At 42.1% G+C, this 26,240-nt stretch overlaps 1 protein-coding gene across 1 annotated transcript; it reads left to right on the plus strand.

The window, feature by feature from the left end:
• On the plus strand, positions 1-25,658 carry acvr2aa (activin A receptor type 2Aa). The gene is made up of 11 exons (XM_041950338.1): positions 1-1,141; positions 7,432-7,654; positions 9,610-9,725; positions 10,362-10,516; positions 15,094-15,237; positions 17,273-17,416; positions 17,978-18,123; positions 18,352-18,466; positions 20,422-20,560; positions 20,823-20,953; positions 22,100-25,658. The coding sequence occupies exons 1-11, from the start codon at positions 1,087-1,089 to the stop codon at positions 22,292-22,294; spliced, it is 1,563 nt and encodes a 520-aa protein (XP_041806272.1). The 5' UTR covers positions 1-1,086; the 3' UTR covers positions 22,295-25,658.
• Positions 25,659-26,240: the final 582 nt, after the last annotated feature.

Here is a 26,240-nt window from a genome sequence, read left to right on the forward strand (position 1 = left end):
CATCTTACCTCTGCTCGCACAGGCAGGGAGGGAGTGGGCTGAGGACTGAGAGGAGCCCCGGCGGGCAACAACAGCGGAGAGGAGCCCCAGCGGGGAGGAACGGTCCTCGGATGTTTGTCTTCATTGCGTTCCACCCCCACACGGAGAGAAACCTACACGGTTGTGGTTGTGGTTTGTGGTTTTCCTCTTCGGTGTCCGGTTCGAAAACCCGCTCCCATCAAACCAGTCAGGCTGCTAGCAGCGGAGCTAAGCTAACGGCTAGCCGGGCCATCTTGCTGTTCGATGGCCCAGCTGTGGTAGTCGGCGGCGGATTGAGGACTGTAGCTTCGCTTGGTAACATTTTGGCTGGTGGTGGAGGGCTGTTTTCCTGGCGTGGACTGATCCAGGATCACAGCACCAAGACAATGTTTGGACTAGCGTGCCAGAGTCTTATTTTACTTGTTAGCATGTCGTGAACACACTGGTCAACTTTTCCTTCTCTGTGACGGTTAGCTCTGAGAAAAAGTGGAAGTTTTAAGAAATAAGAGGAATCTGGAGCAATTTAAACAGCAGCTATTTTAGCTAACGTCATTAACGGATGGAAGTCGACACGATCCCGCTTTGGAAATCCGATAAATCAGTGCGAATCGATAAAAAAATGTCGTGTTTGATGCCGGAGAAGAAAGCTGTTCATCTGCTCGACATTTGGACTGAAATGCCAACTGAAAAGCCAACGTTACTGGTGACATTAGCTTCTCTTCCGCAGTGAATCGGCCTGTTCAGATGCCTTTGATCCCGATGAACAGAGCTAAAAGTCGGGTTGTTCGGTGGTGCTTCCTGCTAACACATCCAGCTCTCTGACCGGGCCTGTCCTCAGATTATCGGGTTATACCTGCAGCTCCGGATTCACCTCATTTCACGCTGGTTACATGTGACCGACTGATCACGGTAAACCGTTAAACGGGACTGAATTCACAGTTTGGACAGTGACATGTTGAAGGTACTCGGTGTTCAGCACAAGACGGAAAGAGTTTAAAGGAACGCTAATCCTGGTTGTCTTCGCTTTGGGATTATAAAAGAAATTGAGGAAATTCCTCTGGATCCACGATGGGATCAGCGACCAAACTGGCTTTCAGTGTTTTCCTCATCTCGTGCTCCTCAGGTGAGTGTGTCGTCACCGAAGCTCATACCTGGTGGTACCTGCTGTAATGTTACATGCATTGGGAGTACTGCAGTTGTAGACAAGACGTAGTATTTGTAGTCAAAAGTCTCCCCGCGGATACATCAGTAGTCATTAATCTGCGCATTGATCTTCACAACAGATTATTAGTTCACTTTAATAAATGTCAGAATGCACGGGGAAATGTCTCAATGTGTAGGCAATGATTTTTATTATCGAATAATCTGCTGATTGGTTTTAGGGGTTAGTCGTTTGGTCGGTATATATATATAATATATATATATATAATATATATATAATATATATAAAAGCCTTTAGATTAAATGTATTGTTTTACCTAAACCAGACGTTCAGTTTACTGTCAGAAAACCCTAACAACTGTTTTTATGATTTTTAGAAATGACTCAGGATTAGTTTGGTAACAAATGTTCTGTTGATGGACTCACAGATTAATTGACTTCCAGCTGTGGCTCCAACTTATCTTTTATCTTTAAACAAGTGAAACAGTGAATTCAGTGTACAGGTGAAACCATCATGTTCTTCATGTCTCAGTCAGATAAATTCATCTGTGCAGGTCAAACAACACAAGATGTTCAAGAACTGAGAAATAAAATATTATTCAGAAATGGTTAAACTGATTTATTCATTAACAACCCGGATCGCTCAATCTCAAATTCATCCTCATCTGAGAGCCACAGTTGACTTCTGTCTCTACTCTATTTTTCATCACATTCTTTTAAATCCACTCAGTTTGTTTAAGATATCAAATAATAGAAAGCAACAACAATACAATAACAAAAAAATGCTCTCATTTTGCTTGTGCCTGTAAAAATTTAGCATGACTTTGTCTGAATTTGAGTCACATCTTCAGAAACGTGTTAAAAGTCATTTTGATGAAATATTTTCATCCTTCAGAACAGCAGGAAGTGATGTTTTATTTTCCTTCAAATCAGACTCTGACCTCTGGGACTGAATTTAACCCATAGATTTAATTCAGATGGAGAAATCGTACCTATTGGTATCAAGTCTGGTGTCAAACCTCGTGTGTGTCTGTAACAAAAAGTATAAGTAATGAAAGTAACTGACTTCAGATGTCTGTTCAGGGTCATAACTGTGTGTGTGTGAGTGTGTGAGACACACATCTGTGTAACACAAAGCAGCATCATAGTGCTTTCTGTTCATTTCTCTGTGATAAAACTGCCTCAAAGGATCGGGAAATCCTTGACTTTTATAGATGACATCCCCATCTGGTTAGTTTGCACGATACTCTGTTTAACAGTTGATTCCATTTTATTATCAAAGTTAGTATTTCTTTTATTGTCTTTATTGGTCTACCTGTTCTCTCCGTTTTTATTGTAACAAGAGAATTTCCACGTTGTGGGATCAATAAAGTCTATCTTATCTTAAATCATAGGTCCCTACAGTCTGAGGAATTTAGTAGATTTAATGATAGCGATCTGTTAATTTAGTTCTGACCACAGTCAAAGTGTTTTATTTTCAGATGAAACTCCACAGTGTCTGCAGATTCCTCAGGCCTCATAGCTCTGAGGGAGATTAGATAAGATATAACTTTAACAATCTCCTGCCGGGGAAATTAGGGTGTTACAGACAGCAACAATAGTAGCAGGAATAATAATGATAATAAAAAATCGACTATATGTACATTTCATTCAAAAGAACAATAACAAATAACATTGCCAGTGGAAAGTTTTGAAACTTGCACATAGTGGGTAAGGATAAATTAAGTATTGCACAGTAGATAAATGTTCGTATTACAGTAGAAATAAAATGCACAAGTTTAGTATGTAAAGAAAGAAACATAATATTGCTCGGATGTGATAGCAGAATGTTAAGCATAAATCACATAGTAGTGCATAAATAGTATGTAAGTAAACGCAGCACTACATTAACTCATGTTGGGATGAAGGACCTGTGGTAGCATTCCTTCTTACAGGGTGGATGCAGCAGTCTGTTGCTGAAGGAGCTGCTGAGGGCCCCCACTGTGTCATGCAGGGGGTGGGAGGGGTTGTGAACGATAGATGTCATCTTGACTAAGATCCTCCTCTCACCTACATCCTCAGTGGTGTCCAGAGGACAGTCCAGGACAGAACCAGCTCTCCTGACCAGTTTATTAAGTCTCTTTCTGTCCCTCTCAGAGCTTCCACAGCCCCAGCAGACCACTGAGTAAAAGACTGCAGATGCAACAACATGCTTCCTGCAGAAGTCTATCACCATCTCCTTAGTCTTGCCGTTTATGTACACGTGGTTTAGTCCACACCAGTCAACAAAGTTAGCGATGACTTCCCTGTGTTCCATATTGTTCCCCTGCGATACACATCCAACGATGGCTGTATCATCAGAGAACTTCTGGAGGGGGCAGCTGGTTGTGTTGTGTCTGAAGTCTGATGTGTAGAGGGTGAAGAGGAAAGGAGAGAGGACAGTACCCTGTGGAACCCCGGTGCTGCAAACTGCCACATCTGACACAGTCCTGAAGCCTCACATACTGAGGTCTGTTGGTGAGGTAGTCGATGGTCCATGCAGCCAGGTGACAGTCTACTCCGGCTCCTTCCAGCTCCCCCCTCAGCAGTGATGGTTGGATTGTGTTGAAAGCACTGAAGAAGTCAAAAAACATGAATGAAACCTGTTCAAAACAGGTTCAGTTCATTAGCCCATTCCCGGTCTCCAGATTCAAAAGAAGGTGTAAGGAGGACTACACCTTATTTCTCAATGATCTATTACAGTTTTTATAACACTGTAATAGTACTTTAGGGGTAGGGTTTAATAAGTTTACACTTCTTCCTACTCCCTTTCGCTCATGTAATCTGAGATCAGCTGAACTGAAGAAGGTGATTTTTTTTGTTTAATTAATACATTTTTTTTCTTCTCTTTCTTTTCTTCTTTATTATGATCACTTTTGTCTGTTTGCTCTGTCTTTCTTTGTTTTTTTTACATGTTCGAAATAAAGGAATCAATCAATCAATCAATCAATCGTTGGTCCAAGGCTATGCTGAAAAAAGGCTGTGCTGAAATAGTGCCCACTAATCAGTTGGAGCAGGAGGATGGAAAAGTGTCGTCCATTCCCCATCACGGATTACAACATCCCACCAAAGGAGGGCTCAGGGTTGTGTTTGGCTGTGGAGCCACATGTAACGGAACGTCACTGTCAGCTCCTCTTATAGAAATAAATCATTTTCATTCATTTTTCCCTGCGTAAGATTTGTTCCCTTGATGCCGCAGTGGCCGTTTCATTACTACACTGCTACCTGTCCAGTGGTGTGAAGGATTTAGAAATGTAATATAATATTCATAGTTCTGTTTTCATTTGTGTAAAATCACCTGGAAATAAGAACTGTTGTGTTTTTTACCTTAAAACAAACTCTTTGTATCTATCAATAGTATTGTGTGTCATTGACACTTTGTCTCAGTAGTATTGTTTGTCAGTAGTATTGATACTTTGTCTCAGTAGTATTGTGTGTCAGTAGTATTGATACTTTGTCTCAGTAGTATTGTGTGTCAGTAGTATTGATGCTTTGTCTCAGTAGTATTGTGTGTCAGTAGTATTGATGCTTTGTCTCAGTAGTATTGTGTGTCATTGACACTTTGTCTCAGTAGTATTGTGTGTCAGTAGTATTGATACTTTGTCTCAGTAGTATTGTTTGTCAGTAGTATTGATACTTTGTCTCAGTAGTATTGTTTGTCAGTAGTATTGATACTTTGTCTCAGTAGTATTGTGTGTCAGTAGTGTTGATACTTTGTCTCAGTAGTATTGTTTGTCAGTAGTATTGATACTTTGTCTCAGTAGTATTGTGTGTCAGTAGTGTTGATACTTTGTCTCAGTAGTATTGTTTGTCAGTAGTATTGATACTTTGTCTCAGTAGTATTGTGTGTCAGTAGTATTGATACTTTGTCTCAGTAGTATTGTTTGTCAGTAGTATTGATACTTTGTCTCAGTAGTATTGTGTGTCAGTAGTGTTGATACTTTGTCTCAGTAGTATTGTTTGTCAGTAGTATTGATACTTTGTCTCAGTAGTATTGTGTGTCAGTAGTATTGATACTTTGTCTCAGTAGTATTGTTTGTCAGTAGTATTGATACTTTGTCTCAGTAGTATTGTGTGTCAGTAGTGTTGATACTTTGTCTCAGTAGTATTGTTTGTCAGTAGTATTGATACTTTGTCTCAGTAGTATTGTTTGTCAGTAGTGTTGATACTTTGTCTCAGTAGTATTGTTTGTCAGTAGTATTGATACTTTGTCTCAGTAGTATTGTGTGTCAGTAGTATTGATACTTTGTCTCAGTAGTATTGTGTGTCATTGACACTTTGTCTCAGTAGTATTGTGTGTCAGTAGTATTGATACTTTGTCTCAGTAGTATTGTTTGTCAGTAGTATTGATACTTTGTCTCAGTAGTATTGTGTGTCAGTAGTATTGACACTTTGTCTCAGTAGTATTGTTTGTCAGTAGTGTTGATACTTTGTCTCAGTAGTATTGTTTGTCAGTAGTATTGATACTTTGTCTCAGTAGTATTGTTTGTCAGTAGTATTGATACTTTGTCTCAGTAGTATTGTTTGTCAGTAGTATTGATACTTTGTCTCAGTAGTATTGTGTGTCAGTAGTATTGATACTTTGTCTCAGTAGTATTGTGTGTCAGTAGTATTGATACTTTGTCTCAGTAGTATTGTTTGTCAGTAGTGTTGATACTTTGTCTCAGTAGTATTGTGTGTCAGTAGTATTGATACTTTGTCTCAGTAGTGTTGATACTGGTATTGGTAGCATTGATGCTTGGGGGGATGGATGACAGGTTTGGTTCCATCAACTCTTGTTTCTCTTCACAGTTAATGTGAAAAATATAATATATATGTGAACATATCAAAAGAAAGAACAGAGCTTCTGTTTTAATCTGTTCATTCTTTTTTGACAGCAGTTAATAAAAGAAATACAAAAAGCTGACAACATTTTCAAGCCAAAACTGATTTCATGTTTTTTCTCCGATGATCCTCGTCCTCTGTCTGTGCTCCCCATTAAATGCAAAGTTAACATCCACCTTTTCAATCTGGCTTGTCATTGAGCCTTATTTATTTGATTTATTTCTTTATTAGTTTGTTTCAGCCTGTTTTCCTTTTTATTCTATTTTTATTTTTTTCATTGTGTCTGTCTACATAGGGCTTTTCTTGTGTCTGTTTTTACTTCATCACATCTCCTCTTGGTTGGTTAATTATTTTATTCTCTTTATTTTCCTTTTAATTCCCCATCTTACGCTTCTGGTTTCACGTTGTTTATTATATTATTTATCTATTTTATTTGATCAGTCTTTTATTATTTTTATTATTATTATTTTTGGTGTTTCCTCATTGCAGATTCATGAAAAGTTCTGATAGTGTCTCCTCATTTCCTGTTCTTATTGAGCGTGTATTGATAACGGTCATTTAACGTTGCGTTAACCATGCGTGGATCGGGGGTGGTGTGTGGGGAATGTGTGTGCTGGGGGTCGGGCAGGGAGTGTGTGGTTTTATTATGTAAAGCACTTTGCGTGACATTGCTATGAATGAAAAGTGCTGTACAATGGAAGTCTGATTGATGGGGGGGGGGGGGGGGGGGGGGTGTTTGTCCTCTAACAGACAAACCAGTACTAGAGACATACTTATTGTAACTATGTTTTTTAAAAGATCAAAATACCCACACGTTACAGAATAACCCCAATAAGTAAGCTTTCAGTTTGACCTAAATTACGTTTTCAATTAATCAAACTGGAGGACTTCCCGTCTCATACTATCTAATTGGACCCTGTCCTCCCATTGTTTTTTTGTCTGTCGCTACGGGAGACAACAGCTTTTGAAGTTTTCCAGTATTTAGCGAGAGTGCTGCAGCCAGCAGCTTCGAAACGGGCTGCAATGTAGTCGCTCAGGGTGTTTGTGCCCCGTCAGTGTGAGTCCACTGAAAGTGACGGCCTCAGATTGGTGTTATTCAGGTAAATTGGACATAACGTGACATTTGTAGCGGTAGCTCACACTGCTAATTGAACCAGGAGAAGAGAGAGAGAGGACAACAGAATGTAGAGACAAACTCTGGAATTATTTTCACCTGACACTATGACCAGAGAGATTTAAATATGTTGGACACAGAAACCTGCTGTGCTCTATGAATTGAGATCCTGTCATTCAAATGTGTACATTTAGAGAAAAATAATGAGTTTAACTCACTATTTTTTCTGGTGCCAACTAGCAAGGGTAGTTTAATTGACTAATCCCTCGTGTGTTAATCTCCTGTTTCCTCTTCAGGTGCAATCCTGGGCCGCTCAGACACTCAGAAGTGCATCCGCTACAACTACAACCCTTCGTCCTCGTCTGTGTCGGAGGATCAGGGGAACCTCAGCAGGGTGGTCACCTGTGTCGGAGAGAAAGATAAGAGACTTCACTGCTTCGCGACCTGGAAGAATGTGTCCGGAGTGGTCCAGGTGGTCAAACAGGGCTGCTGGCTGGATGACGTCAACTGTTACGACAGGTAACTGACTGCAGTCTGACAGCAGGAATGTCTCACTTTGAATAACTTGTCAGTCTGAACTCGGTGGTTTCAGTTTGACTTAAAACTGTCACTCCTTCTCGAGTCGTAACTCGGACATGAAACACGTTGATATCATTTATTTGACGAGGACGATACATATGGGTGTTGCTACATGTCCATACAACATAGACTCCTAGGAAACAAAGCCTGAGAACACAAGTAAATAAAGTAATAATGTCTGTACAGCCAAAAAGGAGCCGCTGATAACTGAGCGAACTCTGAATGGAGACGATGTGAACAAATACAGGCTTTAAGGCTGTAGTTTATGAACTGTATTGGAGTCAAAAATCATTATCTCTGGGTTACAAACATGCAGACGGGACTTTTTATTTTTATTAGCTTTTATCTTGACGACCACTAACTCATTACATTTCAAAAGGTAGTTTAAGGACATTGTCTCTTCAAGCACAATACTGCATTGTTCAGGTAAATTGGACATAACGTGACATTTGTGCTTGTAGCTCACACTGGGTGTCATTAGCCTCATCAGAGACATCACTTAATATGTCCTGGAAAATGATCTCTAGAAATGAGAGGGACCTCTGAAACTATGACTGAAAGCTGCTGCTATCTGTCCTCTGACGAACTCAGCTGACTGAAGGAGGACTAGAGACATGAGGTGGAACATCTCTGTCCCTTCAGGGCAGACGGTCATTTGTCTCAGGTTGGAGGTGTAGAGAGTCCTGACATGTTACAGCATCTTCACCACAGAAAGACTTCAGTTTCTGACTGTGAATGTTGTTAACTGTCCCAGAACTCACAGATTTAGCTGTTAGGCTGAAGTCTTACCTGAGAGTTAGTTTGCAGTCTGTGGAGGCAACATGTTTCGACCTGACAGCCCCTCCTAGCTCTCTTTCATATGGCCTCCAGTCATATGATGACAAAGAGCAGGTAAACCTGAACTTTAATTCCCTGATTTGAGAGGTGTCGTCAGGTCTGTGACTCTGAGGAAGGAGAACAGGAGGTTCATAGAAAATCATGACCAAAGTCAGAGCTCAGCTAATTGAAGACGATGATTAAATTAGAAATGTCTGTATGTCCACACTACTCGTACGTGTTTTTAATTGTCGTGACAAGTTTTCCTTTTTCCATATGGGTTTTAAAAATAAGCTCTTTGAACACTAATGGAGCCATAAGTGATGTGAAAAGAGTTTCTCTGTTCAAACTGAGAGAAATAAAACGTTAGATGTGATTTTTATACAGCAGACTCGCAGCAATACTGAGAATGAAAGGGAGTGGAGGACAGAGTGGCCTGGGGACGTCTTTCTAAACTGTCCAACTGTGGTGGAGTAGGGCTGCTTTCTTCAAAGGGCTTCAGTCCCTGTTCTGTACAGGTGGAGGAAATAATGTGTGGTCACATTTTAAGAGCTGAAGCACAACATAAGACAAGATAAGACTTTATTATTTCCCAGCTGTGGAAATTCAGGTGTTACAGACAGCAGGCTGGGAAATAACAGCAGAATAGAGAAATACACAATAAAAAATAAAAGTTGACTAAATATATGTACATTTTATACAAAGAACTATTAAAAATAAAGTAATAAATATATATTGCTGCAAAGTATAAGAACTATAAAAAATTGCCATAAAAATATACTGGCAAAAATTCAACAGAAGTTGGAAAATGTTGGTGAAGGACAGAATGCAGAAAAGGATTCTTTACACTGGTTGCTGCAGGAACCTGTGGTACACGGAGGGCGCTTGGACGCCCCCTCCTGGGCAGGACCAGCTGTGGTTAGGGATCCTGACCTTTGGGTCTGTCGTGACCGTTGCTGGACCTGAACTAGACAATGTGTTGAAGCTTCCTGAACAAACAGGATCACTGAAGTGTGAAGTTTGATCAGATATTCAGTGATGTGAAGCTTTGAAATGTGTTGCTGTTCTCCTCCTGACAGAAGTGAATGTGTGGAAAAGAAAGATGCTCCTGAAGTCTTCTTCTGCTGCTGTGAAGGACGTTTGTGTAATGACAAGTTCTTCTACATTCCTGACAGCAACCAGCCCCCGATACCAAGTAAGATGCATGTACACCTGTGCACCTTTTCTTCTGTTGGCCTGTTTATTTGTTCACCTGTTTAACTGTTTGCCCCTTTACTTGTCCACCTGTTTAACTGTTTCATCTCCATGTATTTACCAGTTCACCTGTTAATCTGTTTACCTGCTCACCTGTTTGTGTTCTGGTGTTTACCTCTTCAACTGTTCACCTGTTAACCTGTTTATCTGTTGACCTGTTGACCTGTTAATCTGTGGACCTGTGGAACTGTTGACCTGTGGAACTGTTGACCTGTTGACCTGTTAATCTGTGGACCTGTGGAACTGTTGACCTGTGGAACTGTTGACCTGTTGACCTGTTGACCTGTTAATCTGTGGACCTGTGGAACTGTTGACCTGTGGAACTGTTGACCTGTTGACCTGTTGACCTGTTAATCTGTGGACCTGTGGAACTGTTGACCTGTGGAACTGTTGACCTGTTGACCTGTTGACCTGTGCCACGTGATCAAGTTCAGCTGCTCACTTGTGTTTTAGCTATTTTAATGACCGTACTACTCAGACGCTACGTCTCACTGAACCATGTTGTAATTCAATCAGCGCTGCAGTTTGTGTCGTTGTAACTTCATAAATTGACTTAATTGTTTTGTGTGTTGCTAAGCAACCAACAAACCAGTGACAGCGAAGCCTCCTGTGCTGACCACTCTGATGTACTCACTGGTTCCCATCATGGCCGTCACTGCCATTGTTCTCTTCTCCTTCTGGATGTATCGGCACCACAAACTGGCCTACCCACCTGTTCTGGTGCCCACACAGGTGAGAGGCACACACACACACACACACACACACACACACACACACACACACTGTCTGTGAGTGCAACATTATCAATCTGCTTAGTGAGGTATTGATTAGGTGATCACCTAAACTAACTATTGACCATGCCAAAGGCGTTGAACGTCGGTTCATAAGACCGGCAGAGGGAGAAAACGACTCTCCACTGGCCAGGATGATTGTCAACTCATTGAATGTCACTCAGCAACCATAGGGTGACATCAAGTGACCTACAAAAAGAATGGCAAATGGCAGCTGGGCTGAAGTGCAAGGAGGGACTGGCCCAAACAGGCTCCTCGGGGCAGGGCTGAAGTCGTGTAAAGCTAGAAAAAAGCCCTTCATCAATGAGAAGCGAAGAAGAGCCAGGCTGAGGTTTGCAAAAGACCATAAGGACTGGACCATAGAGGACTGGAGTCAGGTCATGTCCTCTGATGAGTCCAGTCTTCAGCTTTGCCCAGCACCTGGTCGGCTGATGGTTAGACGGAGACCTGGAGAGGTCTACCAGCCACAGTGTCTCACACCCGCTGGGACATTTGGTGGAGGATCGGTGTTGATCTGCTTCAGCAAGGCCGGAATCGGGCAGATTCATCTTTGCCAAAGACGCATGAATCAAGCCACGTACGAGGTTATCCTGGAAGAAAACTTGCTTCCTTCTGCTCTGACAATGTTCCCCAACTCTGAAGTTTGGTTTTTGCGGCAGGACAGTGCTCCATGCCACACAGCTACGTCAATCATGGTGTGGATGAAGGACCACAGATCAAGACCCTGTCATGGCCAGCCCAATCCCCAGACCTGAACCCCATTGAAAACCTCTGAAATGTGATCCAGAGAAAGAAGGACGTCACAAGCCATGAAACAAAGCTGAGCTGCTTGAATCTTTGCAGCAGGAGGGGCATAAAGTCACCAAACAGCAATGTGACAGACTGGAGAGCACGCCAAGACAGCTGAGACTGAAGACCAGCGTTATTCCACCAAACACTGAGTCCTTTTTAAACCTTAGTGTTGTGTTGTTTAAAATGAATATGGACTTGTTTTCAGTGAAGTATTTGAGGTCTGAAAACACATCTTTTTTGTTATTTTGACCATTTGTCATTTTCTGCAAATAAATGCTCTGAATAACAACATGTTTATTTGGAGTTTGGGAGAAATGTTTTCAGTAGTTTATAGAATAAATCAACAAGGTTTTTTTACTCAAACACATGCCTATAAAGGTCAAATCAGAGAAACTGATAATGTTGTAGTGGTCTCTTAACTGTTTCCAGAGCTGAATATTACCAATCAATGATCCGAGGCCTATCATCAAGCTTATACCATGTATTGATTATAAACATCAGAGCATGAGTCATCATTTACTCTTTCATTACGGTGCCGAGTAGGGATGATAGCAAAAACTCTATATGGTAGATATGGTAGTACCTCGATATAGAGGCCATGATTTTATATTTATTGCAATATTAAATGAAAAAAGGAAAAAGATTTGAAAGAATATTCTTTATTAATGAAGTAGTGTACGCAGCATTTTTTATTCATATAACATATTTTTTTTACTTCAAGTGCTTCTGCTCTCCTTCTTTCATAATATAAAATAAAAGTAGCCGCCATGCACAAGAAAACTGGCAATGAATGATTGAACCATGATCAATTTCAAAACAGAACCAAAGCAGCAGTCTTCAGCAGGCAACCTCATATGTGATCAGTTCATGTCCTTTAGCAGTCTCTGATCGGTGCTCGGCACAGCTGTGGTAGTTGAACTCCAGTGAAAACACGCAGCTCCTCACTCGACCAATCGGTGCAGTGGTCTATGTTCTAACCCGCTGGTGAAGGCAGGTTTAAAGTGTGTGAAGAACAGTTTGTGTGGAGACAGTCCGGCCTCTCTCACCGCTACATGTTTCCTGTGTGGTCTGTAACGACAGCGACACTGTGATGATTGTTGTTATTCTTCATGTCGAGCTCCACTCAAACAGCACAAACCTCAGCTGTGTTGAGTCCAGCGTGTGAGTCTGCAGGACTAGACTTTCCATTTCCCTTTGGCCGGTCGCAGCCTGAGCTGTGACTGTGATGTGGCTCTGAGGAGCTGGTGAAGTCCTCCTATCTGTGGTTATTGAGATGCTCTCTGCTGCTTTGAGGCTCTGTGTCACTTTAGCTTTTGTCTTTGGTGCAGAGCTGCTGTCACTGTGTGAATAAAGTGAGGCCTTGATGTTACTGTAGACTTTGGCTCCAGCGTGTTTTCTAACCTCTTAAATCTAGAATCGCTGTAGACCACAGAAACCGGCCTTCAGTCTCTGGATTAATATTCACTGATGCATCGTGTTACTTCTTCAGCTCTGTGGCTGTTATTATGGGGTGAACTGAAGCTGAACTCCAGATGCTTCTTTCAGCCTCCTTTGGTCTGGCTAAAGCTTTGTTTTTGTTGTGATTTGAAGCCAAACGGCTTCTCAGGTTTGATGTGTTTCCTGTAGTTGACCATGTTTCGTGTTCTCGAAATGAGAAATCCAAAATGCTGCCACACATCAGGTCTAAAAGTCGATGGAGCATCCTTTCACAGTGCTTGGCCTGCATGCAAAGGATGATGGGACTCTGTGTTCTTGGCCACTGTTATTGCCCCCTCTGCTGTTCAAACAAAAGAATACAATTTTTAACAAAGAGAGATAAGTAAACAACTGTAATGTCACGATAGACAGCGTCACAGATGCAGGACCACATGGAGCCATATTTTCACTGCGAGATTCAATATATGTTACACCTCTTGTGCTAAAGTCGGCCTCATTATGATTCTTTTTAATAAAACTAAAGATGAACTGAGGAGCTTTGGTTGCCTATTGGATTCCAAAATGTTAAAAAGTGTGTCAAAATCTGCTTTTTACCACTTGAAAAATACAACAGAATGAAAGGCAGACAGTCAGAACCAGAGCTGAAGAAATGTCTACATGCTGTTATATCCCATAAAATCACCTTCTCTCTGGTTCTGGTCTGCCTAAAGAAAGAGAGCTGCTGATCACTGAGACGCTGCAGCTAGACTTTTAACAGTTTCACTAAATGATAATTTGCACGAGGATATGAAAATGTTGTACTTTCTGAATCAAATCAAGGTAAACTCCTAGATCAGATGAATTAGTCTCCATCACTTCTCCTTCTTTGTATTTCTGCTTCCTCCTCTTGTCTCTGACTCTGTAAACTGTTTCTGCCTCTCAGCACGCCTTTCATATAATGATTGAGGTAAGAAGATCAAACCGTTTCACTGGATAATGCTTCATAACTGGCTTCATGTGCTTTTTCTTTCTCCATTTTTGGGTTTAATTTTGCATCTTTATCCCCCTCCAGCCTGACTTTTCTGTTGAAAACACACTTGTCTCTTTGTTTCTGTTAGTATTTACGCTCTGTGTTGGTTATTGTTGTTGTTGTTGCACTGTTGACGGATGTTGTCCCCATGTTGGTCAGTAGAGGATGTGCATGACTGATGAGACTCTGGCAGAAAGTCAGTAAGGTGGATTTACACTCATGCGAGTGTAGTTTACGTTGTATCCACGGATACGACATCATTGCTCACAAACACACTTCTGTCGCCGTCGTTAGTATAAAATGTTTCTTTGTGATTTTTTTTGGATGTTCTGCTGAATTAATTAGATGATGACATAATAGTGCTTGGATATAAACATGGCTTTAAAACTATAAGGAGTGCCTTTTTTTTGATGACCAAAAAATGAGCAGAAAAGATGAATAAATTGCTCGTCACAGTTATTTATACAACTGTTAATTGTACCCTAAAATTTCATGAATGTGAAAGCTCTAGTCAAGGTGACCGCGTCGACAGAGAGAGCTGCTTGTATTCCCCGACATGTCAGTGGTAGAGGTTGTTAAAATTGAAGACAACATAAAGGATGCTGAAGACTCGTTTTCTCCTTTTCGCCAACAAACATCTAACAAAATGATGAGACTGCAGAGCTTCAGCTGCTCCGTAGAAATGAATGGAAACACAGATCACATGGCGCTCGTCTCCCGTGTAGAAACAGAGAAATATTAGGTTACCTGATGTAACTCTAGTTCTATGAACCAATGTGCACAGCTCAGTGTCAAAGTCAGCGACAGAACGTGAAAAAACGATGGAATAGAAAGCATCACCTGATCCTGTAAAGCAGATGCTGAGTGTAGTGGAGGTGAAATGTAAACCTGCCCTGTAGGAACCAGCGGCGGGGCGCCTGTTCACCTCTAGTGTCCACTATAAATCCAGCCGACCTCAGTCTGAGATGGTCCACGCTTCGCCCACCATCATTACTCCCAGCAGTCTCAGCACCAGTCCAGACTGGGTGTGTCCCATCAGAGAGACCTTCTCACCTCGTTCATGTTGTGATGGAGTCACTCAGAGAAACCCAGTCGTCTGTTTCCTTTCCCTTCATTATACCCAGTCAAGTGTAACAATCTGATCTGATTTCACCGACTGACAAATCAGAAGTCACACTTCTAGAAGTCAGATCTGAGCACACGTATTTCATATTTAAGGAATTCAGTAAGTCAGAGCTGCACTACATTCTCTCAGTTTGTTTTCCCGTTGTTTGCTCCAGGACCCAGGCCCTCTGCCCCCCTCCCCCATCCTGGGCCAGAAGCCCCTGCAGCTACTGGAGGTCAAAGCCAGGGGGCGCTTCGGCTGCGTGTGGAAGGCTCAGCTCCTGGGAGAATACGTCGCTGTCAAAATCTTCCCCATCCAGGTCTGTACTGTCTGAGCTTCTTCAGCCGCGCCGTCGTCCATCATGGAAAGTGAATTCATCTGTTCATATATGACTGAGCTCAACAGCAGACTGTCGGTGCCTTTTATGGACGATTTAGCTGCTTTGTTTGTAGCGATTAAGTTTGGAATTTCATGTAATTCACGATCACATCGTTGTGTCAAAGTGTCTCTCAAAATGAGAGATCAGGGACAGTTCCCACAAGCTCTCATACCACAAGACTGTTTTCTCAAGCAGGGTCTTCAGGCCTCTGCAGCATGCAGGCCGGAGTGAGAGGAGGTGACGATGGTTACAGGATGCTTTGTGTCATCTGTTTAAGTTAGTATCCTCATATATCATTGTTAGGTTTGGTCTCCTGATTTTGGCCAGGATGCTGACCAACCACATTTTTTTACCATGGTTTTTAACTTATAATTAATAATGATAATTATGACCCAGACCCCTGTGGTGGGTAAAGTCCTACTCATGACATGCCCTGACTCAATGAAGAGGAGCTCACTGTCACTCCCTCCTGGCTGCATGGTGCAGATGAGAGGAGGAGGCTCTGCTGCCACTCTGCCCAAACTCTCAGCGTCCTCTTTTTCTGCCATTATCACTCATAAATGTGTTTTTCACTGCACGAGAAAATGGACGTCTGGCGTGAGAGCTTATGAAAAGTGTCGCTTGCATGAGTCTCACAGTCGGTGCGTGAGAGTTGGCAGCCCTGTGTGACTCATAATGACAACCAAAGCTTGGTTTAATGAACTCCTTGGAGGACATCTGAAAGCAGTTTGTAGTCAAGTTTCACTGATATTTATCTATCAATATATATATATGTATGTAGATATATAGATACATCAGAATCACTTTTATTGGCCGAGTATATGTGAGTGAACAATAAGTTGAACAGTGCAGAAACTGTCATCGGCTTCAGGGGTTTAACAGATCGTTAAAGGAGTTGTTCCAGTAAGTGTAGCAGTACAAAGGCAGCATTAGCTTTTGTTTTGTGTCTGAAACGTTGACTCTGATGCACCAAAACATCTTTTTTGTGGGAAAAGGGAAGAAAAACGATAAAAATTAGAGTTAATATTGTCACTATTTAATGATGTTTAAGTCTTAAGAACATTTTTTTAACACCACTAGAAGACAGACAAAGCTTTACCAACATGTTTTCATGGTTCACAAAGCTTAAAAACCTTTGTCAAACATTGTCAAGTCATTGCAAGACAAACTGAAGCTTTTGTTGATGGTCTTGTGGAGGACTGAAGTTAAGTCTGGTTCTGGCCATCTGTACCCGTGTAGTCTGACATGCTAAATGACCCCATAATGCTCTGATGAAAAGTCCAGCATGTCAGGATTTTTGGGCTTGGCACGCGTAGTCAGGTAACAAACATGGCAGAGGAGGAGGAGGAGGAGGAGGAGGAGGAGCGCATCTACAGGTGTTATCTTTCTTTTCAGTATACAGGACAATCAGCATCAACAACGCTGCCTACCGATGACAGCGAAACTCGCTCATCATTGTGAAATAAGACGTGCTGTGATTGGCCAGGGTCACACGACAAGAGTTTATGGCACTGTGATCGTTAGCTCTGACCATTTTAAAGATAAAAATATTATTTATCAAGCATAATGAGAGCTTGAAGTGCTGATTGGCTCACAGATAGAGGTAGAACCAAGAAAAAGTCCTAACCATAACTCTCTTTCTCTCCTTGATAGACGGTCCAAAAATGCAACCAATTTAAAATCACATATTGTTCATAGATTTTCACAGTATAAGAAAATGCAAATGATATAACAAAAATGTAAAACTGTGTAATTCCAAGGTGGCGACCTCAACAGACACCTAAACACTTTCTGTGTTTGTGCTTAAACTGCAGCTCACATTCAGCATTTGAAGACACTCTGACCTGTGTAGAGTTTACACCTGCAGCTTTCAGTCTCACTTCGCCCTCCTGGACCCCAACACTGCGGTCGCATGTTGTTGCTCACGCAGGCACGACCTTTGACCTTTGTCCTCTGTCCGTTTGCGTGTCTTCAGGACAAGCAGTCGTGGCAGAACGAGTACGACATCTTCAACCTGAACGGGATGAGACACGAAAACCTGCTGCAGTTCATCGGAGCTGAGAAGAGAGGAAGCAACATGGACGTGGAGCTGTGGCTCATCACCGCTTACCATGAGAAGGTGGGGGACACCTGCTTCACGCACGAAGAACTGCAACACACAATCCATCGATTCATCCGACCATTGCAAATGGTTAACGGAGCGAACAACCCAAACGCTAACATCAACATTCAGCAGCGACACTAAACGATTGCTGCTTCGTTAATCCACAGGACAATAAAAGCTACTGACCCTGAAAAAACTAAACATGAGTCATCCTGGAACACCTTCGTACCAAGGTCGTGGAACAAACTGCCTCCATACTTTTGTATACTATCATTTGGTTTCTAGAGTAGAACAATGTCTGAAAGAGCAGGTAGTTCTTATCTGCTGCCTTAATAGTAAGTAAAAAAAAATCCTCCTCTTCATATCGTGACAGTCACATCCAACATATGATCTGATTTTCTGTTTATACCTTTCTCTCATAGTTTTATCAAGCACAGTAAGAACATCTCGTCCATTGCAGATTGACTGTAGATGATGATCCTGAAGCGATGAGGATCTGATCTCTGATCAGTTACTCTGATTTCATTTAGTTTCACCTGTGACATAAATCAACATGACGTCGTGTTCTCTCCTCAGGGTTCACTGACTGACTACCTGAAAGCAAACGTCCTCTCCTGGTCTGAACTGTGTCTCATCGCTCAGTCAATGTCTCGTGGTCTCGCCTACCTGCACGAAGACATACCTGGACACAAGGATGGACACAAACCTGCCATCGCACACAGGTACACTCATCACACAGAGTTACATATACACACAGGTACACACGTGACACACAGGTACACACGTCACACACAGGTACACACATCACACACAGGTACACACGTCACACACAGGAACACTCACGTGCACAGGTACTTAAACACACAGGCACACACACACATAAACAGGTATATAAGGAGAATGCAGGTGGAGTTCTGTCATAGAGGAGGTGTCACTCTGTCTTTTTTCAGGGACTTTAAGAGTAAGAACGTTCTGCTGAAGTCAAACCTCACCGCCTGTGTCGCTGACTTCGGCCTTGCTCTCAGGTTTGAGGCGGGAAAATCTCCTGGTGACACACATGGACAGGTGAGTCCACCTTACAGAGCACACCTGAATGATCTTCCACCTTAAATCCTGTTCCAGTGATGATGGAGGGTGCCTGCGTCTGAGTGTTGGCAGCTCTGAGGCGTCTTAAAATCACAGGAAAAAGACGTTGTCCTGCGTGGACTTTGGAACTGTCCCTGATCGAGCTGTAGCAGCTCACTTACCTCCAACATCACCCACACTCCTGAGGTTCAAAGTGTGTGTGTGTGTGTGTGTGTGTGTGTGTGTCTGTGTCTGTGTCTGTGTGTCTGTGTCTGTGTCTCTGTGTGTGTGTCTCTGTGTCTCTGTCTCTGTGTGTCTGTGTGTCTGTGTGTCTCTGTGTCTGTGTCTGTGTGTGTGTCTGTGTGTCTGTGTGTCTGTGTGTCTATGTGTCTGTGTCTGTGTGTCTCTGTGTCTGTGTGTCTGTGTGTCTGTGTGTCTGTGTGTGTGTGTCTGTGTGTCTGTGTCTGTGTGTGTCTGTGTCTCTGTGTCTGTGTCTCTGTGTCTCTGTGTCTCTGTGTCTCTGTGTCTGTGTGTGTCTGTGTGTGTCTGTGTGTGTCTGTGTCTCTGTGTGTCTGTCTGTGTCTCTGTGTCTCTGTGTCTGTGTGTCTGTGTGTCTGTCTGTGTGTGTCTGTGTGTCTGTGTGTGTCTGTGTCTCTGTGTGTCTGTGTGTCTGTGTGTGTCTGTGTGTGTCTGTGTGTGTCTGTGTGTCTGTGTCTGTGTCTGTGTCTGTGTTACTCATGTTGTGGGGACAGAAATTGGTTTATACTGTGAAACTGTGGAGAAAAAACTCAAGTCCTCATAATGTAAATCATTACATTTTAGGGTGAAGACTTGTGTTAAGGTCAGTGAGGACAGTGTCCACATTTTCTTAAAGCATGGCTCATACTCTCAGAACTCTACACACAAGTCAAAATACACACACACAATGTCAAAACCTCTCAGTTCTCCTGCAAAATGAAACTTTATGTTCAAAACAATGTTATTTCTAATGTATGTTCTGGTAAACATACATAAGTGTGTTTATATATGTGTGTATATATATATATATATATATATATATAATAGAATTTTGTTTTTATTGTTTTAATACTCAGAACACACAGGCGGTAACATATTTTTCACACAAAACAACGTACACAGTGTACATCCCAACCAACACAAAGTTGCACATACAGCGGTCTACATACAAAACAGAAGAATTTACTGTATAGTTACAGTAAAAACTGGCCAAGCAGCGGGGGAAATATCGCCTAGCATGGCTATACAGAGTTGAGAGTTTGGATCATGTGGGATTGTTCAGGACTTACTTGCACACAATTAACTCGCAGTTCTTCGACTCTTTCTGAATTGTGAATTTTCTGAACAGTGTTAATAAGATTACCTGATCAATATTTTGAAATGTCTTGTTGTTTTCTATTATTTTTCTTTGTATTTGCTGCGATGTTAAGGCGTTATTATCCAGGGCCGTGTCCATAATTACAGTTTCCTGTTCAGGAGCCAGAAGGCGTTCTCGACCACCTCGTGTTGGTCATCTTTCAGTTCAAATAGTATTTGTGTGTCGTGTTTTTAAAAAAAAAAATGTGTTTTAGAAGTAGTAAAGCAGTAATTGTAGGGGGGGGGGGGGTGGTACCAGTATTTGTGTGTAAACAATTGAGAAAAACTAAAGCTTTGGTTTCCAACCTGAGGGTCAATGGACCACATGATGCACAAAATGTTTTATTGTTCTTCATTTTCGCTGATCTCTTCTTGTCAAATACTGGATTGTTTTAGGACTTCAGGCCTATAAAAAGTATGACAGATAAATATTCTGTTATATACATAATATTTCACCTCATAAACACTGTGTGTCGAGTCAAGTAAGCAAAGCTTCATATTAATGAACCACATGCCAGCCAGGTGTGGAACCACCTGTCTAGTCTGTTTAAACCAGGTGTCAATGCACCCCTGTTTGTCAGGTGGGGACCAGGAGGTACATGGCCCCAGAGGTCTTGGAGGGGGCCATTAACTTCCAGAGAGACGCCTTCCTGAGGATAGACATGTACGCTCTGGGTCTGGTGTTGTGGGAGCTCGCCTCACGCTGTAAAGCTGCTGATGGTAAGAAGAGAAAGCAGTTTTCTGATTGGCTCCTGACTGTGACAGGCAGTGCATGCTGTTCGTGTCTGGAAAGTTTCTACAGCTGCAGTTGTTTTGCTAACATGACGAGATGGTGAGGTAACCACGTGTGCTGCGTGTATCATGTATAACTGGTACTAAATCAGGATTTTAACCAAATCTCAGTCCAGTCCACAATCCGTTCGTCGGCCTGCATGCTGGTCCAGTGTGTTTGTTGTGGACTCTGATGGTGTCTCTGATCTAGGTCCAGTGGACGAGTATATGCTGCCGTTTGAGGAGGAGGTGGGTCAACATCCATCACTGGAGGATATGCAGGAGGTGGTGGTGCACAAGAAGCTGAGACCGGCGCTCAGAGAGTGCTGGCAGAAACACGCCGTGAGTCAGACTGCGTTATATTTCCGCAGACAGCCGGACGTCTCGTCCAAGAGGCTGCTTCACTCAGTGTGTGTGTGCTGTGACTGCTGCTGTGCACGTGTGTGTGTGTATTGCTGACACGTGTTGTGTATATTTTGTGTTGTGCATGTGTGTGTGTGTGTGTATTGCTGACCTGTGTTCTGTATATTTTGTGTTGTGTGTGTGTATTGCTGACACGTGTTGTGTATATTTTGTGTGTGTGTGTATTGCTGACCTGTGTTGTGTATATTTTGTGTCGTGTGTGTGTATTGCTGACCCGTGTTGTGTATATTTTGTGTCGTGTGTGTGTATTGCTGACCCGTGTTCTGTATATTTTGTGTGTGTGTATTGCTGACCCGTGTTCTGTATATTTTGTGTTGTGTTTGTGTGTATTGCTGACCCGTGTTGTGTATATTTTGTGTGTGTGTGTGTATTGCTGACCCGTGTTGTGTATATTTTGTGTCGTGTGTGTGTGTATTGCTGACACGTGTTGTGTATGTTTTGTGTGTGTGTATTGCTGACCTGTGTTGTGTATATTTTGTGTCGTGTGTGTGTGTATTGCTGACACGTGTTGTGTATATTTTGTGTGTGTGTGTATTGCTGACCCGTGTTGTGTATATTTTGTGTCGTGCATGTGTGTGTGTGTGTATTGCTGACCCGTGTTGTGTATATTTTGTGTCGTGCATGTGTGTGTGTGTGTATTGCTGACCCGTGTTGTGTATATTTTGTGTCGTGCATGTGTGTATTGCTGACCCGTGTTGTGTATATTTTGTGTCGTGCATGTGTTTGTGTGTATTGCTGACCCGTGTTGTGTATATTTTGTGTCGTGCATGTGTTTGTGTGTATTGCTGACCCGTGTTGTGTATATTTTGTGTCGTGCATGTGTGTGTGTGTGTGTATTGCTGACCCGTGTTGTGTATATTTTGTGTCGTGCATGTGTGTGTGTGTGTGTATTGCTGACCCGTGTTGTGTATATTTTGTGTCGTGCATGTGTGTGTGTGTGTATTGCTGACCCGTGTTGTGTATATTTTGTGTTGTGCATGTGTGTATTGCTGACCCGTGTTGTGTATATTTTGTGTCGTGCATGTGTTTGTGTGTATTGCTGACCCGTGTTGTGTACCTCTGCAGGGTCTGGCAGTCCTCTGTGAGACCATTGAGGAATGCTGGGATCACGAGGCCGAAGCTCGGCTGTCGGCCGGCTGCGTAGAGGAGCGCGTTGTGCAGATGCAGCGGCAGACGAGCATCGCGGCGCCCCAGGAGATTGTCACAGTTGTCACCATGGTAACCAACGTGGACTACCCGCCTAAAGAGTCAAGCTTATGACACAGCGGAGGACCGATCAGGATGGAGCACGGACTCCCTCAGTGAGCGTTGTCTGTCTCTGATTCAGGCGGGGTCTAGCTGGTCAGGTGACCTGGACGTACACGTGGTGGAGAGTCTGTCTCGCTCTCTCTCTGCGGGATGAGCGACCCTCTGACATCATTTCCTCTTTTGTATTACAAATGAAAGACTTCCTGGACGGACGTTTTCTACGATCAAGTGACACTAAACAGTCTGTTTGGTTTCAGCTGTAGTTTTTGTTTCTCTGAATGACGTGATGCCAATAAGACGCAGCTTCTGAATGTCCCTGTCACTGCTGTATATATCGAAATGTATACGGATATATTTACATCGTCACCTGAGAGTCAGAGAGGTTAATAATCAGGTTATTGATCCAGACAAAGTCTTTACACAACAAAAATACTCGGAGGAGAAACGGCTTTGATTCTCTGCGAGCTAAAGCTGAGACATGTGAAAGATTAAAATGTTGAATTCTAATGAAATCAAAGAAAGAAATGAAATGTGTCACATGTTCTACTGGAAGCTGATTATTTTATATGTTGTCTTGGTTGGTAGTATGGAAATGTAGTCACAGCTGTAAGCTGACTTTCTCTACTTTATCCTTTTCTGGACTCTTTCATGGCCAGACTTCAGCTCATCTCTGCAACAGCTCAAAGTGAAGGACAGAAAACTGACTGTTTATTTATTCATCTTCAGTTTATTCACCTGTCGAGTCATCACCTTGGAAACTGATGGACTGTTTTCTGATGATGTCGAAGCTAAATTAGTCACCGAGTCATTGAAAAATGATTTTATATTGATCGATAATGAAAGTCATCTCTCGTTACAGCCCCAGTAACATCTGTTGTTTTTCTTTGTTAGACTTAGTTTTAATTGTGATCTTAAATAGAATTCGCTCTAAACTCTGAATCAAAAGGACAATCAACACACCTTTTTAATTTTTAGAAAATGTTTGTTCAGATGTTAATCAGAAGTCCGGTTCCTCCTGTCGATCAGCGGATCGATGACACAGAGTCAGTCTTCTGTGAGACGACCATCAGACTGTGATGACGAGTGCGAAGAAGAAAATGTGAACATCAGAAAGTGATGAATATTTAAAGCTCGTCATCATTCGTCTGTCTGTGTTTGACTCGAGACATTTTAATGTTCTTCTCCAATATTTACTGTCGGTCTCCTGTTTTCAGTCTGTTTGATTGTATGGAGCCTCAAAACTGACAAAATGTAGTGAAACATTATCAAACAAGTCAAAAATCAAATTGATTTTATGTAAGTGACAAGGACTGATGTGACAAAGTTTGTCTGAAGAAGAAAAAGGACAAAATAAATCCACTCAGCTCAAATATGTCAAAGTGAAATTGGAATTTATGAAAAAAATAAATTGTGCAAATGTTGTTGAGGGAAGACGGAAAAATTAAATGTCTATTTTTATCAGAAAGAAGAAAAATGGGAAAGCTCATGAATCAAAAAATAAGAGTAAATAGTTTTATGTATATTATCAAATTATTTCAGGTAAAGGACAAAAAAGCTTTTTATTTCTTGTTCTGCTCTTTTTAATTGTTGAACAGTATAATTTATTGATGTTATATTTTTTACTCATAATCTTTTGTCGGCTTCGTGGCTCCGTACGTTTGGATTTCAAAATGTCTCAGGAAAGACTTTGTTTTATTGTATTTAGGCCAAAAACTCTTCTTTGACGTTCACTGTTTGTTTCTGCCGAGATAACGAACGTACTCGGCAGCATCGTCACGTCGCTCGTTACCCAGGAGGCTTTTCTCGCCGCTGCCTGAGACTGGGACAACTTTGAGTTTTAGGACAGTTTATAGCAAAACAATCTGCTGATACCAGTTTCAACACAACCTGCAGCGTCGTTTTTGTCCCATGAGAATTTGATCGAAGGAGCAAACGTCTGTTCTGATGTTAAATGACTCGATGTGACTCGACCTGAGGTGATGTGATGTGACTCGACTCGATGTGAGACGATGTGACTCGACATGACGTGTTTCAGCTTCGTGTAACATGACGTGACTCGACCTGATGTGACTCGATATGAGGTGACATGATGTGACTCGACATGACATGTTTCAGCTTCATGTAACATGACGTGAGTCGACCTGACGTGACTCGACATGATGTGACTCGACCTGACGTGACTCGATATGAGGTGACATGATGTGACTCGACTTGATGTGAGACGATGTGACTCGACCTGAGGTGACATGATGTGACTCGACATGACGTGTTTCAGCTTCGTGTAACATGACGTGACTCGACCTGATGTGACTCGACCTGACGTGACTCGATATGAGGTGACATGATGTGACTCGACTTGATGTAAGACGATGTGACTTGACATGACATGTCTCAACTTCGTGTAACATGATGTGACTCCGCATGACATGACTCGACCTCATGTGACTCGACCTGACTTGACTCGACATGATGTGACTCGACACGTGACTTGGCGTGATGTGATGCGATTTGACACACCACGATGTGAGTGGACTTGATGCGACGTGACAAGACGATACGACACGACGGGACTTTGTGTGACACAACGTGATGTGACACGGCGGGACACGACACGGTGTGACACGATGCATCACGACGCAGCCGTCGGGCGCCGCGACCCTTTAAAGTCGCCTCCATCGGGCTGACGTGATGTTTGTTCAGAATCAGAAGCAGAGAGGCGTTCAGGGACCCACGGCTCAGTCAGACCTGTCACACCTGGCTGTGGTCTGATCTTCTAACAGGTGTGTTGAAGCTGAAGCAGCTCAGACTGGTTTCCAGTTCAAACTGGTTTTTTTCTATAAGGTCAGAGCAGCTGTGAAGACAAAGTGTGGATCTTTCTTCCTCCTCTCTCTGATGGTTGTGTCTGACGGTCAGATGGAAATCAAACCTGCACAGTTTGTAAATATGAATGTTGTGATTTTAGCATGAGTTTGTTTTTTATGGAGAAAAAATCCTTTATAATAATATGACAAATAGATTTACGTTGTTTATTTTATATGATGTAAAAACAATCTGAGTTTATTAATCAATGTACTCAGAACACTAACTTCCTGTGTGTGCGTGCGTGCGTGCGTGCGTGCGTGCGTGCGTGCGTGCGTGCGTGTCAGATACCTCAGTAGTCCCTGCTGGTGCTCAGCTCTCATCATGACATCATCCTCCTTCCTGTTGTTTCCTGTTTGGTTTGATTTGTTTTTTCATTTCTGTTGAAACGACAGAAACTCGTATCTCTCTCTCTCTCTTGTAATTATGTGACACAGCGTTACGAACTTTGTTCTTCGGTGAGTTTGATGCCCTTCTTTAATTCATTCTGTGTGAATAAACCATCATGCTTGTTGGAGACATCTGAACACTTTTTATTGTTATTATTATTATTCATGAGTCAGCTGTCACGTGATGTGCTGCTGCCCAGAGCTGAACTCAGAATCCAGCTGCAGGCAGAGTTTTTTATCCTCAGATGATTAAACACTTCGGTTAGAAAAGTTCAGTTACCTGTAAGATGTATTTAAAGGTTTGGACAGGTTCTATTCACAGTTCATATGTGAGACCCGTGAAGATCAATAAAAACAAGTCGACTGTGTCTCAGATGTTTTTATTTCTGATAGAAATCAAATAGTGGACAAAAGTACGAAAGCCAAGTCATAAACTGCAGTTTTGTTTGAAATGATGTGTATCGACGTGTTCCTCCTGAACCCTGCTGGACTCGATCAGAACGTAAATAATAAATTCAAGATTTCTTTATTGTCATTGAACCTGACGTCAATGAAATCTGCATTACAACCCCCGAGTTAGAAACAAGATAACAAAATAAAATTAAGATACTAGAATAAAATAAACCAACATGCAATAAAAATATTCGTAAATTCAATGAAATGAAAATATACTAAGACAATAAAATAGACCAGTGAAATGTGCCAACAGA

The sequence above is a fragment of the Chelmon rostratus genome, chromosome 13, assembly GCF_017976325.1.
Source record: "Chelmon rostratus isolate fCheRos1 chromosome 13, fCheRos1.pri, whole genome shotgun sequence".
NCBI classification, from domain to species: domain Eukaryota; kingdom Metazoa; phylum Chordata; class Actinopteri; order Chaetodontiformes; family Chaetodontidae; genus Chelmon; species Chelmon rostratus.